At 40.5% G+C, this 12,053-nt stretch overlaps 1 protein-coding gene across 1 annotated transcript in view; it reads left to right on the forward strand.

The window, feature by feature from the left end:
• The window catches only part of epb41l5 (erythrocyte membrane protein band 4.1 like 5), a 318,268-nt gene that overhangs the window by 287,797 nt on the left and 18,418 nt on the right, over positions 1–12,053 (forward strand). The window contains exon 23 of the mRNA XM_076264241.1: positions 5,735–5,785. Coding sequence (XP_076120356.1) covers positions 5,735–5,785 — 51 coding nt within the window. The remainder of the gene's footprint in view (positions 1–5,734; positions 5,786–12,053) is intronic.

The raw sequence follows: 12,053 nt of genomic DNA on the forward strand, positions 1-12,053 counted from the left end.
CATTGACAAATACCGTTCAGCACAATGATTCATGCCCAATTAATTCCCCCTGTTAAAGTGTTCGTCTTTGTTACACTATTTGGTTTCGTGATGTAGCCTATGCTAATGTTATAGGCTATACAATTGAATTTCTCTTAAAGGCAAGCTGGTGTAGCTTATTAGACTAGGCTACTATTAAAATACACCGACGGTAGCCTTGGCTATGTGTAAAGTAAGCTATCGCATGATTTCATGCACGTAAGTGAAAAGGGCCTTGCATCTGTCAAGTTCGCACAGGGCCTCGCATCCCCTTGCGACGGCCCTGCAGCTCCTCCTAAGACATCGAGGAAAAAGTTAAAATACGCGATAAACCCGGGAAAAGTTGACAGGTTTGTTTCGGTCCCGGTGATTATTTGTGAAATTGTGCAAACGACAGCCTTTTCAAGGCATTTCAAGGAAGGAGTCGTAGCATGCAAGCTCCCAAATTGACCCAGTAGCCTAAGGCATCAATAAATTGTTGGGACTGGGGAGGGTCATGCGTTTTTTCTCAATCACTTTGGAGGGTCATAGAAAAAATTATTGCTGGCGAGGGACGGTCACGTCTTTTTTGACTAACGCTCCCAAAACTCCTCCGGTAGCCCCTTAATTAAATAAATAACGAACAGTCCCTAATTGATTAATAGCCTAGGCCTACACCAGCAATTGTTGAACATTGACCTGTACAGGACATTGACAGTAGCCCAGCCTAACAAGCAAATGTTGCAAAATACATCAAAAGACGCAATTAATCAGAAATAAATAATGTAATCTGCATCGCTTTATTTAACAAACTGCAAGCAACAAGAGCATTGGGTTCGCTGTAAGGCCAAACCCAAGAGCAAAGCCTATCTGTTAAGGCAGTCGATAGGCTATATAACGAGCTGTGTGCCTGGAAAGACGATAGATGACGGCTCTAGTCATCCCATACCCTCCCCCCACTTCCTGTAGCCTACCATTATGAAGGCCTGTAGCCTAAAACGACTCGTTGCCGTTTTGTGACATTAAGGTTTTTCACGTTAAGCCCCCCTCCCCCATCCCCTTCTTTCACAAGCAGTGGGGGAGCGCGGGGCACAAAGTAACACTTTTTGGTAGACAAAGGAGGGTTCTCCGCGCTCCGTCGTTTGGCCACAATCCGTTGCAACCAGGCCAGGACAGATATTTTAGAGAGGAGAGACGCCGGTGCAGCTCAGATGTCTTCTTAATTTTCTTTATTCTTTAGTAAAAGGTGCAGAACATTATTAAACTTTGACTAACATTTCGATGTGTCAATGTTTTTGACTAACGAACATCGAAACGTTAGTCAAAGTTTAATAATGTTCTGCACCTTTTACTAAAGAATAAAGAAAATTAAGAAACCATCTGAGCTGCACCGGCGTCTCTCCTTCTCTAACACTTTTTGGCTTTGGCTAAATATTTCTAAAATCATTTGAGTTTCACTAGTCACATGTTTTAACAAGCAACACTTGTTATTGAACTAATAACAGACGTGTGTCGAAAATTGACTTTATTTTCCATACGGAGAAATAACATATGCAGAGTCTAACCAAGGTCAATCTTGCCAAAAAAGCCCTCAAACCTGAAAACACATGAGGCAAAAGTGCAAAACATCACAAAACTAACTAAACTAACACGCGCATATTTTTGTATTGCAATCATTGTAGCCTACAGTTGTAACAGCGCGTAACAGTCGTTTTACTCCCCGGATGCGCTCATTATAAAGAACGTTTAACGTGTCCCAAATACAGCTATCAATTAATCACCAAACGTCTTATAAACAAGTATTGCCAGGAGCAACACCTTGCAAAAAATGATAACAATAGGCCTAGGCCTTTATATGGCTCTGCTCCTGCCTAGATTCGAACTCAGAACTGCCTGAAAGTTGCAGACCTGTTCTGGAAATACGTGCATTAACCCACTCGACCGTCAGACAACGCTATCTGCTTCGAGTAGGCCTATTGGGTAGGACTGTAGCCTACACTGGTTGCTGTGGTACAGTCTTGAGTGACCGAATTCGTTTTTCTTTGTCATATGAATGCTGTCATTTTGTTAACATTACTGTTAAGGAGATGCTGTCTATATTTCAACCTCGTTAGTGTAGTAAAAAAAATCAGAACTATTCACAAGGTTTCTGGGCAGCATATTTATGTTCTGTTAGCAAGCGAACTTCTCATGACTACCGACAAAGTAGCCTACTGCCAGCTGACGAAGCTCTCATTTTAAAACATTACTGAGAGACAGACACTGTATAATCAAGAAATCTTGCCACTGAATCCAAAACTATGTTTAACATTATGTACAAGGCTTAGGCTACAGTGGACTAGCATGTTGCAGGGGCTGCTAAAAACACAGAGAAACGCACTGAAAACTCGGCCAATCACAGCCCTTGCTGTCGAATGCGCCGTCAGCGGACTATGCTGCCCCCAAGCGGCTGCAGTTGTACTTACATTTCACCATTCACCATGATCGTGAATGAAGTGTCAATTTTTAACTGGGACCCACTGTACGGATATAGGAAGCAGACTTACTTCCCAAGCTGGGTCTAGAAGAAGAGCGATCCATCACAGGATCAAGCCAGCAGTTAAAGTCCCCCCCAATTATGAAAGGGTGTGAGCTCAGGCCGGGAAGCATAGTTAGGAAATGCTGGAAAAATTTGACATCATCTATATTTGGCCCATAGACATTTGCCAAAGTAACAAAGGAATTAAATAGTTTACCTGAAATTATTATGTACCTGCCATTCCTGTCTGCTATAACCTGGGAGGGGACAAATGGCACAGTTTTATCAATCAGAATAGCTACCCCTCTTGCCTTCGCTTGAAAAGAGGAGTGAAAAAGCTGCCCCACCCAACCTTTATGAATACGAGAATGATCACCATGTCGAAGGTGGGTCTCTTGTAAGAAAGCTACTCCTGTCTTTAAATGCCTCAGATGGGAAAGGACCCGGTTTCTCTTCACTGGATGATTTAAGCCCTTTACGTTCCAACTCACAAATCTAAGGTCACAAGTCATTAGCATTGCTATTAAGATAATAAGAGCTGGGAGGTGTGCACTGCACCCACCAGCCGCCAAGTGCTAGGTTACTTTTAGTCTGATCAGAAAAGTGGCTATAACACTGAATCACATAAAGCATATTTAAATCAAGGTCAGCTAAACAAATCCCCTCCTTCCCCAAAAAAGTATCCTGCCCCCCTATCCTACCCTTGTCCCCTGTCTGTACGCATCTCAGTCCTAACACACATATCCCCTCTCGCTTTCTCTCTCTCCATCCCTGCGCATGGGGCTCTCTTAAAGGAGCTGCACCATTTTGCAACAATTGCATCTACATTTTCATATTTCATATTTTGTCAAGTGTAAGCTTAAACTACCGTGATCAATGTAAGTTCCCGTGCCCCCCCTGGAAAATCTCCAAGTGTCTCATGAGCTATCGTTACACTATCAAATCTATAAGTAACCGTGACAAATAGGGTAGGCTATAAGATATATAAACTCACGCTATTGTATTATCATTTAAGTTTGGTAATGGCTCAACTGTCTCTGATTGTTCTACTGACTTGGCCTGACTTGGATACTGCATCATGGAAGCAGTAAGTCAAGTCGCATCAAAAATAGTAGTGGCAGAACTCCCAAGTGCCATCTTGTGGTTGTTTGCGTCAACTGCAGTTTGTGCCATTTCTGCCGAGAATATGGTGTGCGCGATTCATGCAGGAAACCGTCCAAACTTAACTGATACCCACTGTATTGATTTAGTGCATATAAGAGGACTACCAGAATTTTATCTACCTTGTTTTCCCCCTGCCGACTTGCATTTGGAGATTGGCATTTATTTGTTTGCGCCAAGCACACCCTGGTCATTAACTGAGATTTGGTTTTTAATTAAATCCTGTTTTTCATTTCAGGAAATTCTGTATTTCTGTAAGTGGCAATCAGGATTCAAGCAGCTATTGAAATGTTTTTCAACAGGGTTCCCGCAGGGTCTTAAAAAGTCTTAAAAGCATTGAATTTATGAATTTGGAAATAGTACCTTAAAAAGACTTGGAAAAAGTCTCGAATTTTGATATCTGGGTCTTAAAATTTGTGCAGTATGTAACTTCTCCGTATCGCATTCTCCTCAAAAGTTTGTCAACCACTATTATTTTGCTTAAATAACATAGCCTAAATATACTCTCATTCCAGCGTAATAATCAAGGAGCACCATGGGCACAGCAGCACAATGCAGCTAGCATGCAGCACTTAGTTAGTCCCTGTAGACTAACTTCCAGCAACAAGGTTGAGCTGCAGTAGTCAAATTGACTGGATTATTACACCTGAATGAGAGTACAGTTCCATGTCAAATCAGCCTAGAAAATCGTTACGTATCATTTTCTGTTGGTATTATTACACTTTCTAACTTGAGAGGAGACAAGTTTTAAATAGGAAAATTACTGGAAATCTTAAAGTCAAATTTAAACGAGATCCTAGCAGGCGAGAAGCTAATGGTCTAATCAGATTTAATGATCTATGCTAGGCTGGAGCTAAAAGTGGTATCGCCAGACTCAGAGAACGGCTGGATGAACGGGAAAAAGGTAAAAATAGATTGTTTAACTCAAGGGGAGGTGGAAAATGAGTGTAATTCCCCAAATGGTGGAATATCCCTTTAACACCATCGCCCAACACCAGTCCTACAATGGAAATGAGATTATTTCAGAGCTTTTCAAGTGCATGTTCCCCGATTCAGACATCGCTACCACGATTACTTGTGGTCCCGACAAAACAGTGTACATAGCCATGGCTATGTGATCACCTATGTGATGGCTGACCTGATCACCAGGTCCAACATCCTGCAGAGAGCCCATAAGGACAAGTTGGCAGAACTGGCTCTCCTTGATAAAGCAGTCGCTGCTAAGAGTGCAGAGCTTAGGAGTTGACTGTGTGATCTTAATTTTATTTATTGTTGAGTTGATTTTCATTGTTTATTGAGTCTCTCTACTCCCCATATTCCCAGCATGGAATAAGTAGCTAGCTAACGTAACCAATGTTTAAAAACAACTTAACTGTGTTAGTCAAACTTTTTTGTGGTCTGCTGAAATTTTCTTTGATTTTTCACACCTCTGTTTGGCTTGTTGCCTGTGGTCTGTGCTGTGGTGTTGTAGCGTAAGTACTCACTACTATGCTGCAATGTTTCATCATTCTTCCATAATGCTATACACAGTCCACATTTTCACATTTTGAGAAATAAATGAACAAATTTGAAGTTTTTGTTTTTCTTTGCCGGTAGGTCTGTGAAATAGGCTGTGAAATGGTGGTATTGTTTTTATATAATTTTCTTAAAAAGGTCTTAAAAACACTTGAATTTGACTTGGATAAACCTGTAGGAACCCTGTTTCAAAAACTTAATTGACAAAAATAAAAGTTATGGTTTGTATATTATGGTATTTTTTATATTTTCATTAGGCTATTGATCATTGGTATTACATTGACATTATTGCTATTTTCCTTAATGTAGTGTTACCAACATTTTAAAACTGTTCACTGTTGATTTTTATCTACTGTTGATTTTTTTGTTTTGTTTTTTATTTGCTAACCATAACCAAAAATTAATCAAGCAAAGTAAAACACAGTAAGAAAAGTACAATGAATAATTGCACCTGTAGTACACTATATAAAAAACAGTACCACAAATATTAGAGCCGGCTTTAATTTTCATATTTTTTTTTTGGTTTGATTGTTTTTTTAACAGGTGCAGCCTAAGCCTCTGATCTCTCCACGATGGATCATCCCAACACCTGCTGTGAGTGTTCACTTCATAAACAAGGATCAATATGGATCCTTAAGGCCAATTCACAAGATTCACAACAAAACAAAATCATTGCAGCAGTTTGAATTAAACGTTGCATGTTGTTGCCAGCTGTTGCAAGCCATTTCAAAGGATTCATCTTGTCAAATTGCAGTTGCAAGGATTTAGAACACTTTTACCTCGCAGCATTTGTGACGTGTTGTCATTCAATCATTCCAGCAGAGACATCAGGTCAGAGAGCAGAGAAATACTTATTAACTCGGTTTTGAAGATAACCGGTGTCTGCACAACATCAGTCAAAATGGGTATGTTAATAAAATGACCAAAAGCAAAGCAAAACGCTAACATGCTAGCATCCTAACGTCATAAAAGCATGGGGTTGTGCACAGTAGTGTAACATTTATTCACCATAAGTTAATAAAGTTGAAGAGGCTCTGCAGTGTAGGCTATGCTTATTTGTTTATTTGCATTACCTTATTTCTAACGTGTCCTTTTTTTTAAAAAAAAGAGTTATATACTTATACTTAAGTTGTTCAGCTCTTTGGCTGTGGACTGTTTAGGCACCGGAACAATAGTGGCAGATTTTAAACTGTGGGGGGCTGTTGAGTGGACCAGAGACATGTTGTTGGTGAAGACACCAGCCAACTGCTCTGAGCAGGCTCGCAACACACGTCCGGGAACTCCTTCAGGGCCAGCAGCTTTCTGAGCATTCACTCTGCCTAGGATGTTGCAGACCTCTGAGGTGGAAAATTGGAGTATGTCCTCGTCCTGTGAAACAGCTGACTTAAAGGCTGCCTCCTTGTTTTCTCGGTCAAATGAAGCATAGAAGTGGTTCCGCTCAACTGGGAGGGAAGTAGAGGAGGGTAGGGAAGAGTTGCAGAGTGCTCTTCAATCCTTTTCTTGTAGGTGCGTTTGGCCCTGGATATTCTTTTCCTCAGGTTGGATCTGGCTGAGCTGTAGGCCTCCTGGTCTCCCAACCTGAAGGCTGCATCCCTGGCCTTAAGGAGGAGGTGAACTTCTTTGTTCATCCAGGGTTTCTGGTTAGGGAATAGTTTCACTGTTGTATGTGTAGTCAGTCCCTTTACACACTTGTTGATATAATCCAGGACAGAGTTGGTGTTTGTGTGCATGTTTGTATGGTAGTCCATGGTGGCATCAGCAGGAAACATATTCCAGTCAGTGTGCTGGAACTGTTGTTGTAGAGTGGAATCTTCGTCTTAGAGTGCAGCACAGGTAAGCGCTCTTCCATTACTGTCCAGCTATCGTCAGGCTGTTCAAGGGTACGTGCTTCGGATAGTTTAGTGACTGTCCTGTCAGATAAAACAGCAGAAACGGCCCATCTCTGCTCCAACAAGCGCTCGAACATATCATGAATAGAGTTCCACCTTGTCCGACAGAACTGCACTAACTTGTGCTCGGGCAAGTTTGTTGTTGCTGCTTTTGTTTCAACGCCTCGGTTGCAACTGTGCTATGGAGGAAATGTGAAACCAGACGATTGCCTAATGAAATTACATGGTTTATTTGCTGTAGTTTGAAGCCGTTGTTTATAGCCAGTTGTTGCGAAACAAGGGTAGGTAGTTGTGCATGGTTGTGGTCGATCTGTGGTATGCCAGCTTCCCTTGACATAGTTTACACTGAACTTGAGTTCCATACGGAATCGCCTGAGTCTGCATCGTTCACACCACGCTTGCACGACGGTTGCAAGACAGACGGTACGCTCTTCTTCTGTTCTGTTATTATATAATACAATACACATAAATATGTATCGCGGAGGTTTTGGTGCTTTAGCGACACCCTCTGGTTGAATCTAATGTGTACAGGAACATGTCTGCCTTTCTAGTGCTTGTTTCTTTTATTTTTTTCTTGAGTTTCTTTAGTAGTGGAGATAACGATAGTCACATTCATTATTTGGTATTCCGACGCAATTTCGACTATTCACTGATCATTGCCCATCCCTAATGGCAGAACCTAATGCATGTAACTGACCATCGCTATTCACAGACTCTAGACCACTTTTGATTGTATCCTTCAAATAGAAAGCCTTTAATCTTATCGTTCTGAAAAACTTACACAACTCAACTTTTGTGGTGAAAGAGTCAGCTCTTTTGGAACAAAGGACAGACCTCGTCACAGTAGTTTGTGTTGTTCTTCAGTTAACTCCCAGCTGGAGATGCTAACCTTCGTCCTTTTCCTCACTACTCACTACTATGCTGCAATGTTTCATCATTCTTCCATAATGCTATACACAGTCCACATTTTCACATTTTGATAAATAAATGAACAAATTAGAAGTTTTTGTTTTTCTTTGCCGGTAGGTCTGTGAAATAGGCTGTGAAATGGTGTTATTGTTTTTATATAATTTTCTTAAAAAGGTCTTAAAAACACTTCCACGTTGGAACAAAGGACAGACCTCGTGACAGTAGTTTGTGTTGTTCTTCAGTTAACTCCCAGCTGGAGATGCTAACCTTCATCCTTTTCCCCCGCCTTGTTTTCCTCCTCTTCCCTGTCCCGATGCCAAGGGTGGAAGCGGTTGCGGTGTAGGCTTTTTGGCTGAGCGTAAAAAAAAGCCCGCTGGTCGATTCCGTATCAGTGCTGAGGGCTAGATGATGCACTGGTGACTCCGAGAGCAGGTGTTCTTCTCTGATACCTGGGTAGTCTCACCCTTCTGCCCGACAGCCAAGGGTAAACGCGGCCATCACGATAGTCCAGCTCGTTCCAACGATATTTAGTCATCTCGTGTGTTCTAAGTCACGTTTGTAGATCTCAATCTTTTTATCAGTCCATAATTTTCTTGAGTTTTTCTGGTGTAAATTTTTCGGTCATATCGTTGTGTAGACCGTCTAGTTCTGTGCGTAGTTTGGCCAGCTTCTCATTTTCAATCACCAACAGCATTACATCTAGTGAACACTTATTCAGAATGGCGCACCACTTCTTGCAAAATTCTATGTAGTCTCGTCCTAGTGTGGGTTCTTTGTTGATTCGTAGGCCCCATGGAATCCTACTGTTGTGCCAGTATTGGGATAACACTGTGGCATGAAGCAGAGACCTTGTTTCCCTCTTGCAGAGTTGCTCAAGGAAACAGTATCCTTCTGGACTCACACTCTGTATAGGTGAATGTGGTTGCTCTTGCTTCAGTAAGCTTCTCGACATCATCGTACATCATCATGTTCGATGGAGCAGCGTTTACAAACAGTAACTCGTAAAACAATGGAAAAACGTGCTCAACACCTCCTTAGTCTTTATACACTGGGTGCTGAATGAAGAAAAAGAACCACACTCACAGTTCCATTTAAACAACTTTTAATCGCCCCACGGACATTTCAAGCAGAAAGCTCTTCTTCAGCGTATCAATGGTGATAACGCCCTTAGGCGTGCCCAGAGCCATATAAAGGTAGAGTTGCGACAATGGGTGTTCAAAATTCCGTTGGTCACGTGGTTTGTGTAAACCTCAACTAGTTCCCGGAAGTGATTAACAATGGATTAGAATGCATTAAATAGGCTACTGTTCAATAGACAGAGCCACGATTTTGGGTAATTGACAGTCAATAAATGCATTGATATACAATATTTATAACACAGTGTAATTATTGTGTAGACTATGTAGTTATCCTACCATTACAACAATATTAAATTAAATTCCAGACCTTATATCTTAGCCTGCTATATAAGGTGACCTTTTTTTCCGCCCTTTTACGTGTCACTTAATATTAATTTCTGTACAAAATCAAGACGGGAGATTCTTTAGAAAACGCAATTGCACCCACCCCATAAGTGTATCTAAATTATCGCTATATAAAATAAATGACCTCGTACAGTGACTCGAAAAGTGAACAGTGTTTTTGAGACTGCGTGTAGCCTACAAAAGCGCATGGAGCTCCTGTGAAGCTCGTTGCAACGAGAAACTGTAACACAGCTAGTCTAACATTACTTGTTTGAGTTTTCTACCCCGCGTTTCCTCTGGTAGTCACTGATCTGAGCTAATGAGCTAATTACCTAGCCAAGCCTAGCCTATCGTCGCGGGAGAATAAAAAAAAGTCTAAACGTTTTTTTAACATCTCCAGTGTAATGGTGGGCATTCTAAGTTAACCGTAGCATTAGGCCTACCTATTAAGTAACCCCATGGTAATGCGAGTGGTCATAATAAAATATAAAACGTGTCATGTAAGTCCTTCGATAAATAACCAGGCTACGAACTCATAAACATGAACAGCATTTTGTCATCGTTTGTCATTCACCGTGCTGTGAACAGCATTAAGATGCTAGGCTAAAGAGCTTGAGATTCAGACAGGTGAGCACCTGGGAATGGTGTGCATCGTGTCAGAAAATAGCAATTTGATCAGTGATCATGCATCATCAGCGCAAGCTTGGTTTGAAACTTTCTGGGGATTTTACACGATCCTTTATCACTGGGCTAGCCATCACTGGGCTAGTGTGCCCTGCTGTGTTAATATGACCGTGCTGATGCTAACAGCTGCAGCTCCCTCAAATCTAGGTTCTCTCATGCATATTAGGCCAGCTTTTGCCAATGAAAATGAATGCAAAATAAAAAAAAACAGTCCTGCTCCTAACTGAAGAAACGTTTACGTTACCAACAATGTTTCCAACAAACTCAGTTTCACTGTTGCAAGTACAAAGTTGGCTGTAAATATGCTTAGCCATATTCAATAAACCATAGCTTTGTGATAACAAAATCTTACCTTTTATTTGTTTAGTCCACTGAAAGTTATCCACATATCAATTATATACAGTTATGGAGGAATTGTTTTGGGGAAGCAGTTGCACTTTATCCCACTTTTGCTGCCCTTTTTAAAATTAAACCACTTAAATCCATAGTCTAGATGAGCAGCATAACGTTACAACTATGTTGACATGATGGTAAAGCTAAATGCCCAAGACACGTCACGTCATAAAAGTTGTAGGCTACAAACGCAAAAACTTAATGACAGCTCGTTCGTGGTGTTGCCTAGTGCTGCCTAATTGAAATGGTATAGGCAAGGTTTATCTTATATTAGGTTATTATCTGTGGCACATTTATTGGGCTTTAGCCTCTTTGGGTCATTCCGTGTCAAATCACCCAGTGGCTGGCAGGTCACCCTCTCCCAAAAAATCTGAAAAAAATCACAGGTGTTTGTAGACCAAACCTATGCATAAATCTTAAATAGTATATCTGTATCACTAATGGTTCCAAAACTACAGCCCTTTGAAGTTTCAAGTCATTTTAAGCATCGTGGTGAACAATCCTTTTTGTTCAACTTCCAACATTATTGGCTCTTTTGGTATTTCACGCACATTAGTGAAACTATGTGAATAGAAGTACATTTTCCTGTTGAATTAAACAATCCAATCAAATCAGATGTATCTTGTGTAATTTCCCCTCTGCAAAGCTCTGAAAATGGCTATAAATTCATTATGTGAAAAAACATCACCACCTTTGAGGGCTTGTCATTCAAAAAGTATGTGACACAAATTCATCAGATTTTTTTCCCACGCATGTATGGATTATAAGGTCATGTCCATGCATTAACTTTGGTTGTTAACATCATCATATTGTCAGAGCATTTTTATTAAATTGGGCTTGATTTTCAAAAAGCCTGTTTTCATCTTCTCATTTCACCACGTGGACAGTTAACAGGATTTTTTTTAATTTTACCATATATCATTCTGTATGTGAGGATCATCTGCCCAAAATTTGGGCTTGTTGCTGAGTTTCTTCATTGAGATAAGATTTTTTACAAATATTGTCTATAAATCCACTGAATTTGTACTTTATCTGCAGTACCACGTTGCACCACATGTGGTGCTCTTTTAATACAATGGAAGTCAATGGAAGAGTAAGAGAGTCACTTGTTTGCTGCACATATCCAATCTAAACACACAGTTTATGGTTCATATGGTTCAAGTAAAAAGGGGTTTCTAAAATTCAGTGCATTGTCAGATGCAGAAAAATCAATACTAAAGATTTATCATCTTTTTACAAATGCCTCTTGGATCCACGAGTCCTCAAACCTTGTTATGAATACTTGTGATGGAAACACACATGGTCATCTTCATCAAGTGAAATACCTTGATGAACTGAATTTTAGAAACCCATTGTTTGATTGTTTGTTAAAGCACTGATCTCCATCTTGATGCTCTTTGTCTATGTATCACAGAGGACTGCATCCCAAGCATATGACGATGAATATAGACTTTGCCTAATCAGCTGGCTAAAAATTATTAAATTGCTCACATAGGCACTTATAGGTTGAAGCTGGTGTAGAAA

This window comes from Alosa pseudoharengus, unplaced genomic scaffold, assembly GCF_046254945.1.
Source record: "Alosa pseudoharengus isolate Yale_2024_CS ecotype anadromous, Long Island Sound unplaced genomic scaffold, YU_APseudo_1.1 YU_APseudo_1.1_scf_3, whole genome shotgun sequence".
Classification (NCBI taxonomy): domain Eukaryota; kingdom Metazoa; phylum Chordata; class Actinopteri; order Clupeiformes; family Clupeidae; genus Alosa; species Alosa pseudoharengus.